The 21,426-nt window shown below is 35.4% G+C and overlaps 1 protein-coding gene across 1 annotated transcript in view; it reads left to right on the forward strand.

Moving 5' to 3' along the window:
• LOC150098133 (NBAS subunit of NRZ tethering complex-like) overlaps positions 1-21,426 on the forward strand; it is a 1,063,858-nt gene that overhangs the window by 586,239 nt on the left and 456,193 nt on the right. Inside the window, exon 31 of the mRNA XM_090406267.1 lies at positions 543-778. Coding sequence (XP_090262393.1) covers positions 543-778 — 236 coding nt within the window. The remainder of the gene's footprint in view (positions 1-542; positions 779-21,426) is intronic.

Below are 21,426 nucleotides of genomic sequence, written 5' to 3' on the forward strand. Positions count from 1 at the left end.
AATAATTATGTAGTTACTGTGAACTATATAATTACTGTTGTAATAAATATTTTTTACTCAGAAAAACAGACACAACAGGCAGACAGTTGAGAGTGTTGTATATTTTAAGAATAATGTTGAAAGCTGCATATGCTCAAAACTTGTAATTTGTGAAGCAATTTGAGATATGTGTTTAATTATCCTATTACTTATTTTTACCACTGTCATTTACTATTACTGAAGCACTGTACATATATTAATATGAAAGCATTTATGAAAAATGGATAATTGTTCTTGCTTGAAGTTTTATTTGCATAAAATGTCATATTATAATGTTCGATTGTGTTATATTTCTTGTGCTTTTTTAAATTCATTCTGAGGAGTCATTTTAAAGCATGTCAAATGATTATACTATTATTATGAGTCTTCCTGCATTGTATTAATTACAGTTCCTTCTCCATCATTTTGTGTGTGTATGTATGTGTGTATGCATGTGTATGTATTATGCACACATATCTGCTGTTTGTTTATATTTATTTATTTTGCATATTTTATATTAACAGATTTTAATTCAATCACTTTTATGTTCTGGACTGAGTAAAAATATTTCCTTGGCTGGCCATATGATGACACGTAGTCTTCTGAATAAACATAAATCTTTACTACCATCTCAGATTGGAAATCCACTCTACTCAAAGAAGCTGTCTTATAAAAGAGCAGTTGTCCTTGTGCTGTCAGCTGGAAGAGAATACTTTAATTCTTCATCGTCATCAAATGATTCATACATGTTGCTTTCAAAGTAAGTTAATGAATATTATTTTCTGCTATCTAGCAGGAGACATAAATTAATTCAGGGTGGATATGGCATAAACGTCGCTAATTACCTAAATATCTGTTTATAAGTAGATATAACTACTACCAAATATGTTCAGGGTCAGATTTTTGGGAAGAAAACTAGAGCCATAGTTCATGACTGAATAACTCAGTAACATGTGTGTTGGGGGGGGATGTTAACAGTAGATTAACTGTGTACCATGGAATTTATCACTTGCTTATAGAAGTTTGTGTAAATTCATTCATGTTATTTCCCTCTTATTTTCTGTTTATGGATATTATAATAATAATCTACTTTAAAATATTATTATTATTATTACATAACATCTCCAGGGAATCCAAAGACTCATCGAGGGAAACCTACTCAACAACTGTCTCCATCACTCAATCTACCAACTACAACGAACCGCAAGCACTATCATCATATACATCGATGCCGTCTACCACCCATCATCACCACTAGTATTTTTACAGACAATCATAAACATCCATGCCCATGGCGGGATTCAAACCCTCAGCCTTACAGCTGGGTAGCGGATACTCTGACCACTCGGCCAACCAGGCCGGCATTTAATTTATTATATAAATTAAATGCCAGCCTGATTTTTATTATTTTATTTTATTACATAAATTAAAGATGCCAAGAAATTATATTCTTTAATCCTTTATCCAAGTGCAAGCAAACAATGTTTGCATGAAGTATCTTCATGACTGGGTTACTTGTATATAGAGGCTAATGACTTCGTGTTGATTGCTTATTATCACATAATTCAAAGCACACATCCTTTGAGGTGTGTATAGTGCCAAGCATTATGGGAAGGGCCACCACCCAGATCAGTTTTGACCTTTATTTTGGTCTCATCTGCGGGAGCCAGACTCAGAAGAGATACCAAGGTTTAAAAGAATGCAGAAGTCATATTTCATATTCAAGTAGTTAAACGGTTACTTCAATCTTGGCATCTAGCTCTCGCCCCTTTTGCGACTGCATTTATTCTCAACTTCCCTGGATGTCCTCTTGTCCTCTCTCCACCGTCCATAAAATGAAAAATTCTATTTACTAGTATCCTGTATGATATTTTCAGAAGTTTGTAGGTCTCTTTCTCTACTTTGCTAGCTTCTTTAATCCATAAATTCTCGACATCTTCATAATATACATTCCACAGTCCCCAGTATCATTTTTGACACTCTGCTGCTTTGCACCTCCTTGACTGTATCTGCTTGACTTCGGAAACTCAGAGGCTAGATCTGTGCACAGTAGTCCACAGGATTACAATTATCCTCTGAGTGGTATTTATAATTTTTGTTATATGATTCCAGAACTTCAATTTCCTATATATACACACACACACACACACACACACACACACTAAATCTCTAAGATCCCTAGCCTAAGTAGTTTATTCTAGCATAATCCTTTCGATATAATATGCCAATTGAATATCTCATTACACTAAAGTGCATAACTGTACATTTATTTACATCGAACTGTCATTTTCACCTGCCTCTAAATTCAGCTTATTCAAATCATTTTGCAAGTGCTCATACCATTTATATTCCTTATACCTTACAAATCTCTGCATTATCACACATAGCTGCATGTCACATGTCAAATCCTTTCCATTGTCATTAATGTATAGACTGAATAACATTTACCCAAGGAATGATCCCAGGGATACATCCTGCTCACCTTAAATTTTGCATGCTGGCATCCCTAATATACCACTTTTTTGATAACTTTCAATCAGCCATCCTTTTACCCAAACTAGTAGCTTATTATCTGGTCCCATTCGTATCTTCCAACTTGGGCAATGGAATTCCATGCTAAATCCTGTCAAGAACTTCTTTAGCAAAATCCAGAAGTATAATGATGTACTTATTTCCATTGTTTAACTCATCAGTTAAACAATGTGAGCAAGTTACTCAAACATGACATTCCCTTAGTAAACCCATAGTGTTTGTTGTAAATCATATTTACAACAAATTTCTGTGTGATCTCACCAACTTTTCCAAAATCTTCATCCCCACTTTGAAGATACTGATGAGTTGATAATTAGACATATCAGTTTTTGCAATACCTTTGTACAATAGGACTGTCATACATTATTTCCATTTCTGTGAAATCTTCCCTGTGCTAAGAAGTATTATTATTATTAAGAGAGACCTCCAGGGAATCCACATAACTCTGCACACCAGCTGTCATACTTATTATTATTACCCAAGATCCCATGGAGTCGAACACTCATCTAGGAGATCCTTTTATATTACACATATCTCATCATACTGTGCTTTAAACACACTCAAATTCTCTGCAGACACCACACTCTTAGGCAAGGCATTCCAATCATTCACAACTCAGCATGAAAAACCTGGTTCTCACTCCCCTACTCAACACTCTCTTTATACAGTTTCCAAGGATGACCTCTGTTTCTCCCCTGATCTCCCACTATTTTCTGTAGAACCTCTCCAGCATTCATCCTATAACAACCTTTTAATAACTTGTAGGTCTGTATCATATCTCTCCTCTTCCTCCTGTCCACCAGACTCTGCAAGTTTCATCTTCTCAATCTTTCCTCATACTCGACATTCCAGAGGTTAGACACTACCTTAGTCAGTGGCCTCTGGACCCTTTCCAACATCTCTTCATTCTTCTGAAAACCAGGTGACCAAATCTGGGCACAATAGTCCATGTGTGGCCTAATCAAAGCCTTATACAATGGAACAAGAATCTCCCTACTTCTACAAGCCAGTGTTCTCCACATCATTCCCAGAAGCCTTTGTGTTGTGTTCACAATTTTGGCTGTGTGTCCTCTAAATTTCAGATCCTTATCAACTATCATCCCCAGTCTCTTATTTCCTCTACCTCTGACAATATCCTCACCAAGCATAAATTCTGCATCCCATTTTTGTTTTCCAAATTTTAAAACTTTACATTTTGCAACATTAAACTCATATCCCCATTCCCAATCACTTAATTTATTCAAATCTTCTTGTAAGGCCACAACATCTTCTCTACTCTTCATGGTTCGTCCCAACTTTGCATCATCTGCAAACAACTGAATATCTCCATCCAAATCTTCACCAATATCATTAATATACAAGTTAAATAGTAATGGCCCTAAAACAGACCCCTGAGGTACACCACTAGTAACTTCCCTTTTCCTGGATATCCCCCCCCCCCCCGCCATACACAACTTGTTGATACCTATCAGATAGCCAGTCTTTAATCCAAAGCACCAATCTAATATTCAACCCCATCCACTCTAATTTGACTATCAACTTATCATGAGGTAATCTATCAAAAGCCTTCACAAAATCTAAGTATATTACTGTGTATCCTTGTCCTCTGTCCATGGAAGCAGTCACCTTATTGTAATAAGTAAGTAGATTACTAAAGCATAACCTCTCTTTAGTAAATCCATGTTGTCCATCAAAGATTATACGATTGTTGTGAACCCAATTCTGAATCCTAGTTCTCACAAGCTTCTGCGACAACAACTACAACACCTGACACATAGATAGGCCTATAGTTTGATGCTTGAGTTCTATCACCTCTTTTATGAAGTGGCACAATCTTGCCCTCCTTCCACTCCTTAGGAATTTGACCCAGTGCAAGACTTGTATTAAAAAAAATTGTCAAGGCCAGCGTCAATTTCCTGGCACATTCCTTCAGAATACATGGTGATATATTATCAAGTTTCGCAGCCTTATTTACATCTAGTTTGCTCAGCTTCCCATACACGTCTTGCTCACTTATATTCAGACCTTTTCTCCATCATGAACTGCTCTCAATCTCTCCATGAAGTCACATTCACAAGATTAAAAGACCTTTATGAACTACTCATTATTCTTGAATTCATTCACACTGCTTGCACACACAACATCTACTGGCAATCCATTCAGATCATGCACCACTGTATGAGAGAAAAACCTAACTCTCACCCCCTTCTTAGCAGCATTCATTCTCATCTTTCAACAATGCCCTCTTGTCCTTGCCCAACCCTCTATAAAATGAAAAATTCCATCAACTGAAACCCTGTATGATCCTTTCAGAAGTTTGCAAGTCTCAATCATATCACCCTTCTTTCTCCTGTTTGCTAGTGTCTGCAGTCTGCAAATTCTCAACCCATCTTCATAATCATTCTCAATCTGTGATTGAGAATACTGACTATGAATCTCCATTGTACTCTGATATATCAGAATCACAACAGAAACCACGAAACCAGACCTGTGCACAATAGTCCAAGTGAGGTCTTATCTAGGCCTTGTAAAGAGACAAAATGGCATGCTTATCTTTGCATGTGAAAGGTGAAAGTTTGTTTCAACATTGCAATTATCTTTTGAGTTGTATTTGCAATCTTTGTTACATGGCCCCTGAACTTCAACTTCCTATCTACTCACTCCAAGATCTCTGGCTTGATCAGTTTCTTCTAGTGTAATCCTGCCAACATAATACGGCATTGAATCACACCATTTGCTTTACATTTACTGACATTCATATTTCCATGCCCACAATTCCAGCCTATTAAAATTATTCTGCAAGTACTGCATATTAGCAGCATTCCTGATTTCTCTAACTACCTATGTATGTATTATTAGGAAATAGCTGTATATTGCTAGCTGAATCCCTCTCAATATCATTAATATATTGATTGAATAACAGTGGACCAAGGACTGATCTTTGTGGTACACCACTGGTTATATAGCCAGATTAAAACAAGAGCTAGTTCGGCTGAACACTCTTTTAGTATTTGTGTATTGATATTTTATCAGTTATTATGGTCAAATTCATATTCAATTTATGCAACAGTTCTAGTACCTCTGCTTCATATACTTGAGTTTCTTCATCCAGTGTAATGTAGCATTGAGATCTGTGGTATGGCTGCATTAATTTACCAAAAATTTGAGAGACATTCATATAAGATTAACTTCATCCCAACAACTATCAAAACTTTTTGCGCTTATTCAATGTTAAAGAATGTCAAGTTAGCACTTATTTTGTCCATTAAACTTTGATTTGTTTACAGTGCTAATTGTCATTATTTGTTTTATCATGAAAAATGTTTATTCTCTGAAGATGATGGTTTAGAATCCTTCTAGATATCAACTAGTTAATAATAATAATAATTAGTAAAATTATTATTATTATTGTTATTATTACATGACACCTCCAAGGAGTCCAAAGACTCATCGAGGGAGGACACCCACTCTCTGTCTCCATCACTCAATCCACTAACATCATCATCTACACCAATGCCATCTACTGTCCTCCACTGCCACTAGTATTTTCACAGACAATCACAAACATCCATACCCATGGTGGGATTCAAACCTACAGCCTTTTGGCTGGAGAGGCAAATATATAATAATATAAAACTTGAGACAAATAGCTGCCATCACCTAAACCTGTATGTGGGAATGATTATTCACTAGACTTGAACATTAGTGACTGTTTCATCTTTGTCTGCAGGATTATATGCTATATATATATATATGTTTTTTTTTTTTTTTAATCTAGAAATAGTGGTATTAAAATTTTAAATAAACTCAGATAAATTTTACAGAATGAAAGAACATATGCAGTTAAAAAGGCAAGATGAAAGGACACACTGTTTTGGTATTTATGCTACTCTGCTTGAAGATTAACAGTGATGGCTCCTATCTCAGAGCAACACATAAAGCACTAAATGAAGTTATTATGAAAGGAATATACAAAAGATGACATAAGCAAAATGGATATTAGAGCTAGCATTATTTCAAAGTTGAATGTAGAGACTATGAAAGTTTTTGTTAGTTGATCAGAGAGCTTGTGGAAATACATTCCTTGGCATCCCTTAGTTGCCTTCGTGTGGATTACTACGTGTGGAAAACATAAGTGCTGCCCAGGCATCTGTATATTCACCTTTTATTAGTCCATTTTGATAAGGTTTCACTGGTCTGACATCTGTTTTGAACTGGTTAGTTCTTTTCAGAGACCAAGCAGAACCAGGCAGAGACCATTGAAAAAGACAAAATTAGTTTTATAAGACATAATGATGATTATTTTAAATATGGTTTTATTTTTTCCCCTGAATCCACTGAAAAAGATCTGCATCCATTGTGTGTAATTTGTCTTGAAGTTAGATTTAACTTCAAGACAAATTATTAATTTGTCTTGAATTTAAATCTAATCATGATATGAAACCATCCAAGCTTTTGCAGCATTTTCTGATAAACCATCCTGAATTAGAAGAAAAACTTCTGGAATATTTTGAACGTAAGACGCAAGAGTTTCAATTATAGAAGAAATCATTTAAACCAAATTTTATACAAAATAAATCATTATTAAAATCTTCATATCTAATAGCACTCTGTATCACTCAAACAAAAAAAAAACTTTTACCACTGGAGAAGATTTGATAAAACCCCTTTTATTATATGTGTGTTTTGAAATGTTTGGGTCAACAGCTGCTGACAAACTCAAATCAATTCCCCTTTCCGATGACACAATAGGATGCCGAATTGTAACATTATCTGAGAATGTTGAACATCAATTAATTGAAAAAATAAAAACATCATCAATGTTTGCAATACAAATTGATGAATCAGGAGGCATTTCAAAAAAATCTCATTTTGCTTTGTTACACTTGATACATAGATTATATTGCGATGTATCTAGTGGAGATTGCAAAAAGAAGAGTTTTTATGTTGTTTAGAATTAGCTCCATATGCAGCAAGTTCAGAAATTTTTAATGTGTTGAATGCATACATATGTAACTTTAATTTGGATTGGAAATACTTCATTGGTATATGCACTGATGGAGCAGCTGATATGATGGGCAAACATTCAGGATTTACTAAAAAATTTAAGAAATAGTTTCATCAGATATTTTAGTTACGCATTGCATTATATATCGTGAGCAATATTCCCTCTAAGCTGTGTGCATGTGCGTGTGCACACATGTTTTACAACTAGCGTACAAAGCAAAAAATATGCGCACACTAGATTTTCAAGCTGAAATTAAAATTTATTAATTAAAGAAGTTCCACCTAAACATTAACCTATAAATTCTTTAAAAAATATGGCAACAATGTCAAAAAGTGTCAGGATAGACTGGAGCGATTAGGAATGGAAGCAGACATCAGGACCGTAGCAGAAGAGCTTCGGCACGAGTTTGTAAAAAATGAAAAGTGAACTTCATCTTCTGCAATAGGAATTGGAAGTGCTCAGCAAGGAGGTTCTGGAAATTAAAACTGAGTTAAATATGTTGAATAGAGAAATTAGGACTATGGAGATTACTTTAGCTGAAGTAAGTAGAACAGGATTAAGTATGGGAGAGTCTTTAGTGATTGATGAGGTAATAAATAGTATGGGAGTGATTAGGAGTCAATAAAAATTATTGCACAAGAGGTCTAGAAGAAACGACATGTTGTGAAAGTGAGGGAGCAAGTAAAAGAGTGTTGAGGGAAAGTAATGAAACTGGGAGAGTCATGCTGAATAACGTAAAAAAATGAGGCCATGAGTTACACTTGTTTGGACTTGGATGAAGTTATGAGTGGTACAACATATGGTAATTCTATGATTAAGGGTATGGAGAGTGTTATACCTGTAGGGTGCTTGGCTTGTGGAACAATAGAGTGATTTTAGCAATAAAGAGGGAAATGACCTGACTGGTAGTATTAATCGGGTAGCAAAAGATATAAGAACATTGTTAGATATCATGAAGGAGAAAAGTGTCAAAGGGAGGATAGTGTGTGTGCTGCCTCGTTTTGTTAATTATGAGTTATGTAGATGAGCAATGCTAATGAATGATATGATTGCAAGAATGTGTAAAAAAAAAAAAAAGAGGTCTGGAATTTGATGTCTTGAGTGTGTTTGAAGGCAAAAGACAGCTTTATGCAAGAGATTGGTTGCATCTAAACATGGAAGGTCATATGCGATTGAAGAAGTTACTGTTTTCTGAACAAGTTGAAGTAATTGGGTAGTGAAACTAAAATTGAAAAGGTTGAGTGTAAGGGAGAAACTTAAGCAGTGATTGTATATTTGTTGATCCTTATTTGCAGAATAAATTGCAGAATAGAGTGGATAAAAATCGGCATGGGACTACTGAAATTAGTGATGACATGTATATCAGTTCTAAAGCTTGTACAAAAAGGGTATCTGAAATTTTTCTATACTAATGCAAGAAGTATTCAAAATAAGAGGGAAGAATTTTTGACATTAGTCAGTGCTGTCTCACCAAAAGTTGTAGGCATTAGTGAAATTTCTGTCAACAGAAGATGTGGTTACTAGAATTGAATGTGATGGGTATAGTATTTTCAGGGAGGACAGAGAAGATAGAGCAGGAGTAGGAGTACTATTGATGATAGCTGATGATTTGCAGCCAAAGAAAGTAGTATATCAAGAGGACAGACGTGTGAATTCTAGTTCATTTGAGCTGGTCTGGTGTGAAATAGCGACGAATGCAACCAAATATACAGTTGGTTGCTGCTATATGCCAGGGGGGGGTATAAGGGGTAATATTGAATTCATGCATCAGCAAAATAGTGCAATGAGTGCAGGGTTAGTGATTATTATGGGGGATTTTAATTATGTTGATATCATTTGGAAGGAGGAAATATCATGTGGCAAAAAGGAAATGGAATTCATACGCCTTCTAAGAGATAATTACTTGAAACAGCACATAACTGAAGGAACTCATGGTGTGAGAGCGTTGGATCCTCGTATTGATTCATAGGACATGTGCATAAGTAAGGTGTCCTTGTTACCTCCAGTTGGTGAGAGCGATCATGTGTTATTTACTTGGGAGATTGCAAAATTTGTGGATTTCTTTCTTAATGAGGGGTATATAAGGAACTACAGGTTTGGTATTATAACAAGCTTCAGCGTGAGCTTACATCCGTCCCATGGCAGAACATATTGCAGGGGAAAGATGTGCATGGGATAAAATCAGCAGGTATCTGAGGAAGATAATACCAGAATGTATTCAGATATGATACTGTATAGGGGTCAACATGGTTTTGTTAAAGATCGATCCTGCCTTAGCAATTTATTAACTTTTTATAATAGAATGACATCTGAGTTGGACAAGGAAAATGGCTACACAGTGGTGCTTCTGGATTTTGCTAAGGCTTTTGACAGGTTACTACATGGAATATTGTTGCGCAAATTGGAGCAGATGGGGATGGACACTAAACTGGTGATATGGATAAGGGAAAGGCTCAGGGAGAGATACCGAAAAGTGGTGTATGGAGGAACAGAGTCCAGGATGAGGCAGGTGATCAGTGTTGTGCCTCATGGCTCTGTGCTTAGGCTGTTATTGTGATGCAAATTTGGGTAGCACAATAAAAAATCAAGCTGATGTTGAGAGTTTGCAGGATGATTTAAATAAGTTGGCAAAATGGGAAAAGGTGATGGATATCAGTTCAATATGGAAAAGTGTAGTTATGCATTTTGGAATTAAAAGATTACCAGCTGTGTACTACATTGATGGAACGGTACTCCAAGATATTGATGAGGCTAGGGACTTGAGGGTGTTGGTGGATAGGGAAATGAAGTTCAAAGGACACATTGCTAAGGTGGCCAAGATTGTACATAGGATTACTTGATTATTGGAGAATACACTAACATCCAGAGATAAAGAGGTTATTATTACCCTTTATAAGGTGTTGATACTTCCACATTTGGATTATTGTGCTCAATTCTGGTCACCTGGATTACTTTGAGATGAGGAGGTTGTGGAGAGAGAGTTCAGAGGAGAGTGACTAAGTTGGTGAGTGATGTAAAAAATGCTCCCTGCATTGATAGATTGAGAGCTTGTGGATTGCAGAGGTTGGTTGATAGGCAGAGAAGAGGGGATATGATAGAAACATTTCAATTACTAAAAGTTTTTATAAGATTGATGCAGGGGAAATATTTCAGTTGTGTGATATTGATGGAAGAACAAGAGGTCATCCCTGGAAATGAAGGAAAAGTGTGGTTAACAAGGGTGTTAGAATGAGTTTTTTTCGCCTGGAGAGTGGTGAATGAGTGGAATGCATTGCCTGACTTCGTCTGTAAATGAATTCAAGAAGAGATATGATAGATATTGTTTTGATAATGTTATGAGCCAAAGCAGTACTTTCCTGGGGTACTAATTCTTCAAGGATAGATAAGTATCTCTCATTGAAAATAAGCATTCTGGACAATCTTCGACAAGCATAATCCCAGAAAACATCATAAAAGTGTGCAACGTTATCGTTTCAGATCATAGGTGAACTGTCCATGATGTTTGTAAAATTGTAGGATGATAGTTCTTTGATCTCACACTGTCAGTCCATATCACCCATTTGGCAGATCCTATCTTCCAAACCATGGCACCCAACCCATTTTCCCCATTTATCCACTCTCAACCCCCTGCAATAGATTCCAGCTGAAAAAGGTGTTGTTTTTATATGATTGAGGAAAAACCGTTGGGATTTCTGTATGCATGCCCCAAGGGGATAGGACTATGAAGAGATGCTGGAATCTAAGAAATCGGGTATGTAATTTTTTAATGGTCAGATTCCTGGAACTATTGGGTAGTACTTTGTCTTAACTTAACCTTCAACTATAGTAATCTGTGCTGCCAAAATAAATGACATAAATGATTTTTTACTTTTACCTCTTCTGGACTGTGTTCTTTTTTTCCTACTCAGAATTACGTAACATTATTTGCATCTGCTTATAGATAATCAAAAAAAAAAATGTTTTGTAGCATTTAGCTGTACGATCAAAGACACTACCCTCATGTATATTTACCTTGCTGCCATTTCATTTTTCATTCTACTTCGCACATGAAATTGCAAATTATGCAGTATGAGACTGCAGCTTCAAAGTTTGCTGCCAGTGAAAGGGCTTTGCATTTTTTTTTTTATTTTTTTAAACATCTATGCTTATTATTAGCAAAAAGTTTGCAGAGAAATATTACTTAACATGCTCTGTAATTCAGAAAAATTTGAGATCATATGTGGGTAGTCTGAAAAGTTCTTGGCCTTGAGTGTAGATGGCAATACTATCAGCAAGATTTTTTTTTTCTAAGTTGGTACATCTGTCCTAAGCATCCATGTGAAATTGCAAGTCATTCTATCATGTAGTTTGTTTTATACAGTTGTCTGAAGCAAAAGAGTTGTCTGTATCCCTTGAAATGGATAAAATTGAGTATCATGTGGTTATAAAATTCTTTGCAAAAGAAGGTTTATCGCCAAAAGAAATTGATTCAAAGTTCATAAAAGATTATGGGCACTCTTCTCCTTCATTTTCAACAATTAAGAAATGGGCTGCTGAGTTGAAACATGGCCGTACCAGTCTTGAAGATGATCCACGTGAAGGACGTCTAAAATGTATAACAACACCAGAAATCATTAATGTTTTAAGGATACTTGTGACATAAAGACTGAATAATATATGCACATAAACACAAGAAAGATATTTAATTAACCAAATATTTCGGTCTGGAAATAGCAGACCATCTTCAGTGGCACTACAAGAACAGTTTAAAAAAAAAAAAATACAAGGTGGAATACTAACAATAGATCATTTAGAAATAGAACAAGCCGCGTGATGTTATATCATTAAGTATTAAAGGGAATATTTTTAAGCAGAGACATGATTGAAATAAAGATATTAATTAATAATAAATAACGTAACATTAATATGAATTAATGAGTTATCCTGATTAGACTTTCCCAGATTTTTGATATAGATATACAGTCATTCTGATTCAGGTTAGGACGATGGAGTAAGGCCTTTACGCTTTTTTTGAATAAACGTTCAAATTTATAACGGGATCTATGTAAGAGGCGAGTTTTTGACCAAAGGATGACCAGAAATCATTGATCCAATGCATGAGATAGTATTGGATGACCAGCGAGTGAAGTGTTTGAAATTGCTGAGACTATAGGCATTTCAAAAGAATGTGTAGGATATATTTTGCATGAAGCTTTGCACAAGATGGGTGCTGCGTTTGCTCACAGCAGATCAGAAACACACTCACATGAAAATCTCTGAACAGTGCTTGGAGCGTTTTAACAAGAATGAAACTGAATTTATGCTTCGATTTATTACTATGGATGAGACTTGGATTCACCATTGCACACCAGAATCCAAACAGCAGTCAAAACAGTGGACAGAAGCTGATTGTTCAGCACCAAAGAAGACAAAGTTGGCTCCATCAGCAGGAAAGGTCATGGCATCAGTGTTTTGAGATGCTAAAGGTATTTTGTTTATTAATTATCTTGAAAAGGGTAAAACAATAACCAGGGAATATTATTCCGATCTTTTAACTAGACTAGATGAAAAAAATTTATGAGAAAAAAATGGTTTGCAGAAGGAAAAAACCTCTTTCATCAGGATAATGCACCTGCCCACAAAGGTGTTTTGGCAATGGGACAATTAAGGGAGCTGCACTATGATTTGTTGGAACATCCACCTATTCCCCAGATTTGGCTCCATCTGATTTCTATCTCTTCCCAAAAGTAAAATTCCTTGCTGGTCAGCATTTTACTTCAGGTCATCCATGCAGAGAGGTATTTTGTAGATCTTTCTGAGAACCACTACAGGAATGGGATAATGGTGCTGGAGCATCGCTGAAATAAATGTATTAGTTTTAAGGGAGATTATGTTGAAAAATAAAAATAATTTTGAAATTATAAATTCGTTTTTTCATTGTTAGGCCGAGAACTTTTCAGACCAACCTCATATTTTCACATAACACTATCAAATATTTCCCTGTAAGAGCATTCAATTTGTGAATTGTCTCAATATCCTGTAATTTAAAACACTTTCCATTAAGCCTATATGATATAACCTTCAAGAAGTCTGCCTCATTGTGAGAGAACACTCTCGACCACAATCTGTCATGTAATTCTTCATTTGCCACCTGCCGTGGTATTTTTTTATTTAAATTTTGTGTGTTCTGGCCTGTCTGTATGCAGGAAAAAAAATGTTTCCTGGAGAAAATCCTTATCACTTAAACTCACCTTCAGTTAAAAATGTCCATATAGGATTCCTCTTGTCATGAGGAGAATCAAACTTGGGTCTTTTCTAGTTGAAAGGCTGCGTGTTCATATGTTCTTTCAACTGCAGTATGCAAGCATCTAAATGTTGTCTTGCGTTTTTGTGAAACTCACTCCCCAGGCTAATTTCACATTAATGAAATTTCATTATTGGGAAACTAGTCTGATTGAAATTGTCTGCACTGACTCAATAGCAGCTATTAATATTTCACATACAGAAAAGTGATGTTGGTGGGGTATTAATGGTATATTTTGTTTTATTGGACTGAGTTCCAACTAGAGATCTCCTAATGGTCTTAACCATTCTGATAACACAGCACATACCGTTTATGTATCTTTATGAAAGAGTTAAACAGCTTCATTCTTCTGTGAATTTAATTCTTTTCATTTTTCAATGTATTAAATAAAAATATCTAAAAACAAATTTTACTTTTAGTTGTGACACAAGCTCATTCAATATATACATACCAGTTCAAACTAGCAATACATGGAATCACAAGTTATGTATTGTTAGAATATTATGATATTGGAAATTCTAAAGGATCTTTCCATGTCTCGTAGAGAATGAATTGTTGACAAGAAGTGCTATTACAAAATTTGAATAGCACACTGTCATGATAGGGTATTGTATCACTCACATTAGAGGGACACCTCAGATTGTCACTGAATCTTGCAAAAAATATTTGCATTGTTGAGATCAGATGGATGTTAATTTTCCTTTCTTTCATACGCCGGGTTCAAGGTTATATTTTGAGTGGTCAGTGTAATTTAGCGCTCGTGTAAAATTGCTGATTTTATCTGTTTTATTGTGTTTTTTTACCTTACAAAACTAGTGTTTTATATTATATTAGAGTAGATTTTCATTTTTTAGAATATTTAGTGCCTTTATAACATTTTTATTGTGATATTGTAATATTAAATACAGGTGTAAAATGGTGCCAAAAATGCAAAGAAATGGAATGCTAACAGGAACAACAAAGTAGTGAACAAGAAGGTTTCCCCCACTAAAGATAATGTTAAAGAGAATACTAAAAATAATTTACTATCTGAAATCACTTGGTTAAAGCAGATTATTAGACAGGGGATGAATGAATTGCAGAAAGTCGAGTGGAATTTAGAGGAGCACAGGAAGAATAAAGAATTTCAGCAGCAAAATGGAAAAGAACAAAGCATGTAATCAGATAAGTTAGTGCATGGCAACAAAAATCTGAGTAAAGTTAAATGTAAAAAGAAGGATGTTATTTGGTATGGTGACTGTCATAAAACATGTCATTGATGAGTAGGTTATAACATCAAGTTTTCCCAGAGCAAAAATTAAAAATATAATGCAAAAAGTTGAAAAACAGAAAAGCAAAGCAAAAGAGGCTGTATTTCTGGTAAGAACCAATGACTTATCTGATAAATTCAGTATGAGAGATGATATGAATAGGTTGTTGGAAGAAGCAAGAGTGAAGATTGAGAAAGTAAAAATCATTAGTATATTACCTAGATATGATGGAAATGAAGAAGGGCTACAACTTCAAACGATTCGATGGGGGTGGGCTCTGTAGATAGAATGGATGTGAGTTTTAGGATGTGTGGAATGAGTTTGAGGGAAGATTGGTTTGTGTATAAGAGGGACAGTCTACAATTGAATGTGTTTGGCATCACGAGTCTTGAAAAATGATTCATTGATAGGAGACTTGATACATAGTAAGGGAAACTGAATTCTAATGGCAGAAGTTTGGAGAATCTGTGTGTAAGAGCAACAATGTTAGGTAACTGTGTTAATTATAGGAAGGGTTATTATTGTGAAAATGATTATGAAGATAGAATGATTCTGTGTTAAGATGTCTGCATAAGTAATGAACTAGATAAGAACAGAGATCTGCAAGTTAGTGAACTTTGTCATGCAGACCACACACAATAGTATACAAAAGAGCATGCAGGTAACTTATGTCTGTACACAAATGCTAGGAGTATTAGAAACAAAGGAGTAGAATTTGTTACCTTGGTTAATATATTGGGACCGCATATTGTGTATGCATTAGTGAGACCTGGCTATCAGAAATGAATATACTATCTGGTATCAAGTGCAAAGAGTATAGTAATTTTAGAAAGAATAAGAGAGAAGGGGTGAGAGTGCCACTAATGAGATCAAATGACTTGAATCAGTTAGAGTTGAGACCTATGACTGCAATATTAGTAACACTTTTTCATGTGACAGTGAGTTTGAAACCATCTGGTGTGAGGTGGAGTCTAACAAGATCAAATACATAGTGGGATGTTGTTACAGACCTGTGGATCAGTTAAAAGTCATGGTCAAAGAGTGTTAAATCTGATTATAGTGTCAGAGGGAGTTTCAGTTAAAGACATAACTATTATGCCTCCGATTGGCAATGGTACCCACTTAGGAAGTAGCTAAGTTTATGAATGTTTCATTCAGAAAAAGTTGCATGCTGAACTACAAAGCAGGAAATTATGACCACCCGAGGAGCATGCTGGGTTCTGCATCATGGTATCACTTGTTGGATGGGAAGGATATTGACAATGCATGGGAAGTGTTTAAAAATACTTAAATGATGTGATATCAGAATGTGTCCCTATAGTTTAAAGAATAAATAGAGTAGGAGTGAAATGGATGTGTGATCTAATTAAGCAAGAAAAACATAATGTGGAAGAAATGTCATGTGCATAATAAGGATGATGTCAGTGCAGCAGGACAGAATAGTCACAAGTGTTGTATGGAAAGCTAAGTCTGAGTATGAAAAGAAACTGGCCCTGCAAGTTAAAGACAATGCAAAAGAATTCTGTCATTATGCTGCTAGTAAAAGAAAGAATGAATTTGAAAGAATAACTGTACTGAAATCGGGTGGATGGCATGTGAATGGGTAATATGCAGAAGAGATTGTTCAACTTATAAGTAGCCATTTTGCTAAAAGCTACTAACCTAGTATATGCAACATTGAACTCACTGCTACCTCTTCACTGTATGAAAAAACTCGTGTATGAGTAGGAAGTACTAGAACTGTTGCACAAACTGAATAAGAATTCTGCAATAGGAACTGATCGGATATCAGCACAGATGCTAGAAGATTGTTCAGCTGACCTGACTATTCCTTTGACCAGGCTACATAATATGAGTCTCAGAGCAGGGAAGATTCTGCAGGAGTTGAAAGAATGTATGGTAATACCATTGCCCAAGGGTGGTGAAGACTGATATATCCAACTATTAACCAAACCGTATCTCAGGAGTGATGGTGAAGATTTTGGGAAGGTTGGTTAGTTAGGTCAGAAATGGGTTGACAGAGAATCTCTGCTTTGCAATGAACAGCATGAGTTTACTATGGGAAGGTCATGTTTTAGAAACTTACATTCTGTAATAATGTTACCACTGTGTTAGACAAGGGAGAATGGATACACCATGATAGTTTTTGGATTTTGCTAAGGCTTTTGACAGAATACAGCATGGAATACTGTCGCATAAATTGGAGAATATGGGATTGGATTATAAACTATTGGTATGGATAAGAGGATTATTGACTGACAGATATCAAAAAGTCATATATGGGAGGTGTGAACCTGCAAGATTTCAGGTAACCAGTGGTGTGCTTCAAGGATCATGCCTTGGTCCATTGTTATTCAGTCTGTACATTAATGACATTGGGAAAGATTTGAAATGTAATATACAGCTATTTGCTGAAAGATAGGTAGGATAATCAGGATGTCTGCTAATATGCAATACTTGCGTTTATTTGACTATGCTGGAATTGTGGGTATGCTAAAATGGCTGTCATTTCATTGTTAATAAATGTAAGGTCATGCACTTTGGTATGATTAAATATCCAATGTCGTATTATATTGGTGGGATTATGCTAGAAGAAAGTAATCAGGCTAGGGATCTTGGAGTTTTAGTAGACAGGAAATTGAAGTTCAAAGGTCATATAGCAATATTGTAAATACAGCTCAGAAAATAATTGCATTGCTGAAATGGACCTTGACATATAAAGATAAGGACTCATTTTGCTTCTTTGCAAGTCCTCCTTGATAAGACATCACTTAGACTGCTACACACAGGTCTGTTTGCTTGGTTTCCATTGTGATTCTGATACAGTGGAGGGAATGAAGAGGAGAGTGTCAAAATGATATCAGGATTGTGAAATACTGATTATGACAACAGATAGAAAATTTGTAGGTTGCAGACACTGGAAACAGGAGAAAGAGGTGTGATAAGATTGAGTGTTACAAACTTCTGAAAGGATTATACAGAATTTCAGTAGATGCAATTTTCATTTTATAGAGGGTGGGGAAAAGACATGAGAGTGTCCTTGGAAGTTGAGAACGAAGTGTCAAGAAGGGAATGAGGGCTAGATTTTTCTCTCATACTGTGTGGTCTGTGATTCGAATGGATTGCCATTTGATGTTGCGCAAGTAGCATGAATTAATGAATTCAAAAACAGGTATGACAGCTGTATGACCTCTCTCGATGAGTTCCTGACTACCTGGAAGACTCTTTTAATAATAATATATTCAAATAGACAGTTGTTATGAAGCAAGGAAGGAGAATACAAAAGTAGACATAGAGCATATCAATAGGAAAAAATCTTAGTTCCTTGTAGGTTGTATATTCTCCCATGATAGCTGTTTTGCTAATGCCAGAGGGAATCCCCTGGCATTATCAAAACAGCTATCATGAGTAAATGTACTTTGTCAAATTTTTTTGCATTTCTTTCTCATTATCTGATAGTTAAATGTAAAATATCGGACTTTACTATTACATTTTTCCAAAGCATTAATTGAGGCAAGTGCTCAGTTGATGTTTTGCATATCTGAGAGGATTTTCTTCAGTTAATCTGTCTTTATGCCTTTTCAAGTGGATGAATGTTTAGCTATCAAATATTGAGAGAGAGTGGAAATGGGAGAAAAAATTTTAATCAGTAAATTTTATGCACTAAAATATGTAGACATATCTAATTTTATGAGCCTCTATAGCTTAATATAGAAGAAGAAGAAGGCCTTTGGTTGGAAAGACCTGGGTTCAGTTCCCATCAGGGAGGTGAGGAACCTTTATTTGGTCTCTTTCGACGAAAGGTGGGTTAGCCGGTCTCATACAGAAGTAGGGGTTTTTATCACACAGAAACTCAGGTTTTTCGTGCCCCAGAACAAGGAAACTGGCCCCATGAATACACGCATCTACAGACATAGGACACACTGGGAAGCATAGGGCTAACCACTTTATCCTCTGATGGGTATGGTTTGAAAGAGCTTAGGACAGCTCCGTAAGACCACTAGGCCTAATACGTAAAAGGAAGAAGAAGAGATCTAATTTTATTTTATAATGCCACAGAATAATGAAATTATTTTCACTTGGAATAAGCAAATTAGATTTCTCAACTATCATTTTGTGGCAGAAACATGTCATTTTTCACCAAATTTCAGCAGCATTCTGTAGCTGTTACACTTATAACAATTAAAACCCAATAGGTTTATTGTAAAATATTCTAGACTGAAACATTGTTGAATTACGAAGAGTAGGATTGCTTTTAATGGGGGAAAAAAAAAAAAGTAATAATACATATTTTATAATTATTCTTTATGCATTTAAAGCACACTTATAGAAAGAAAGAATCATCAGTTTGACAGTATGTACCCTCAAGGAGTGCAGCGTAATGTGAGAATACTACATGATGACCTTAATGTTATTGATAATCTGCCCTGAACAATATTCCTCCAAATTAATCTGTTACTTGTCAATACTTAAATATTGTCATATCCAATATTTGGTTCTTCTACAATACTTTTAACTGAATTAAGGCACCTAAATCTTCATCCTCCTTTCAATTTTTTGCTAGCCATCTTTATTCTAAGCTTTATTCTCCCATTCAATTTAAGTGCCCACACTATTTTAGATTAGCTCTCTTTACACATTCATGAATCCTAACAGTGTCAAGTTCCTTCTAGGTTGATGGAAGCTTTTTCACTTAGCTATTCTACCAATCATATATTTGGTTTAATCTTTTATTCAAGTATAAGCAAAAAAGTTTGCTCCCGAAGTATTTTCAGGACTGGGGCATTCCTGGGAAAGGTGGTATAACTTCTCATCACTTGCCTTAGTATCCCATAATGTAAAGCACATATCCTTATGGGTATGTATTGTATATTACTATGCATTATGGGAAAGGTCACTACCCAGATTGGTTTCAACCTTACCTTTATCGAGTTCTCGTCAGTGGGAGCCAGATCCAGGAGTGGTTGATACTAAGGTGGAAGTAATGGAGAAGTCATATTTCCATATACCAGTTGCCAAAAGGTGTCACACCTTATTATTAAAATTCTCTGGATTAGAGATAAGTTGATTGAATTTTTTTCACTTGGCTATGCTACCAGTTATATATTTGGTTTAATCCTTTATCCAAGTGTAAGCAAACAAAGTTTGCGCCAGAAGTATTTTCAGTACTCTAGCAGCTAATGGCAAAGGTGGTATAACTTCTTTATTATCACTACCCCTTGGTCTGGCCCCCACTGATGAGACCTCAAAGGTTGGAACCAGTCTGGGAGTAGTGACCCTTCCCTTAATGCATAGCATTACATGTCTCAAGGAGATGTGCTTTGCATTATGAGATATTAAGGCAAGTGATGAGAAGTTATACCACCTTTGCCACGAGTTGCCCCAGTCCTGAAAATACTTCAGGAACTATTAAAAAGGATTAAACCAAATATATAATTGGAAGTTCCTTCCTTCCTAATATCTTCATTTTTAATGATTCTGCCATTGATGCCATCTTTTTACTTTCTGAATTTTTCTGAGAACTCTCATATTTGTCATCTTTAGTCTTTGATCAAGTGCTTTATTTCTACTTAATATTGGTTTGAGCACTGTCTTGTATATTACTAGTCTAGCATTTTGGCTAATTTTTCTGTTATTCCATATAAATTTATTTATCTGGTTCCCACCATACCAGTTTTATGTGTTCTTTTGTCAGCTTTTATGTTTAATTTGTTATCTAAAAGTCGCCCTGGCATCAAACACCTGTTTCATTCTGCTTAAGTTGAAATACTTTACTTGTTCTGTAGATTCTGTATTGAGAGTGTAGTTGAATTTTCTATGTTTCTGTCTGCTTTTTTATAATTTGTCTTTTTTGTTGCTAATTTTCATGCCAAATTTGTTATATCTGTTATTCGGTTTAGTTTAGAGAATCCTGGAGACTTGCATTGGATATGTTTAGGATTACAGTGACATCTACATAAAGCAAACAGCTAAGTTTGATATATTCAGTTGTAATATCAGGTTGAATGCCACTTTCTTTCATAATGCAATCCATATAAATGATGAATAAGAGTGGAGATATGGTGCGTCCTTGTCTTATATTTGCTTTTACATCAAATCATCTTCCTGCATTTTCATTGGTTCTAAATGCTGAATTAGAACTCAGATATGTAGACTACATATTGCTTGATATAATGTTCTATTTACACTAGGGAAATGATGAAGCTGGACGTGGCTGAAGTACCAAATGCTGAATATTCATGTTGGAAAATTGGCTGAGACACAGAATATTCAGGCAAAGCATACTGAATTAAATTTTATAAACAAATGTTTGGGAAGAAGTATATTTTTTTGTG

Source organism: Typopeltis vanoorti, chromosome 16 (genome assembly GCF_054136105.1).
Source record: "Typopeltis vanoorti isolate ZY-2024b chromosome 16, IOZ_Tvanoo_1.0, whole genome shotgun sequence".
NCBI lineage: Eukaryota > Metazoa > Arthropoda > Arachnida > Uropygi > Thelyphonidae > Typopeltis > Typopeltis vanoorti.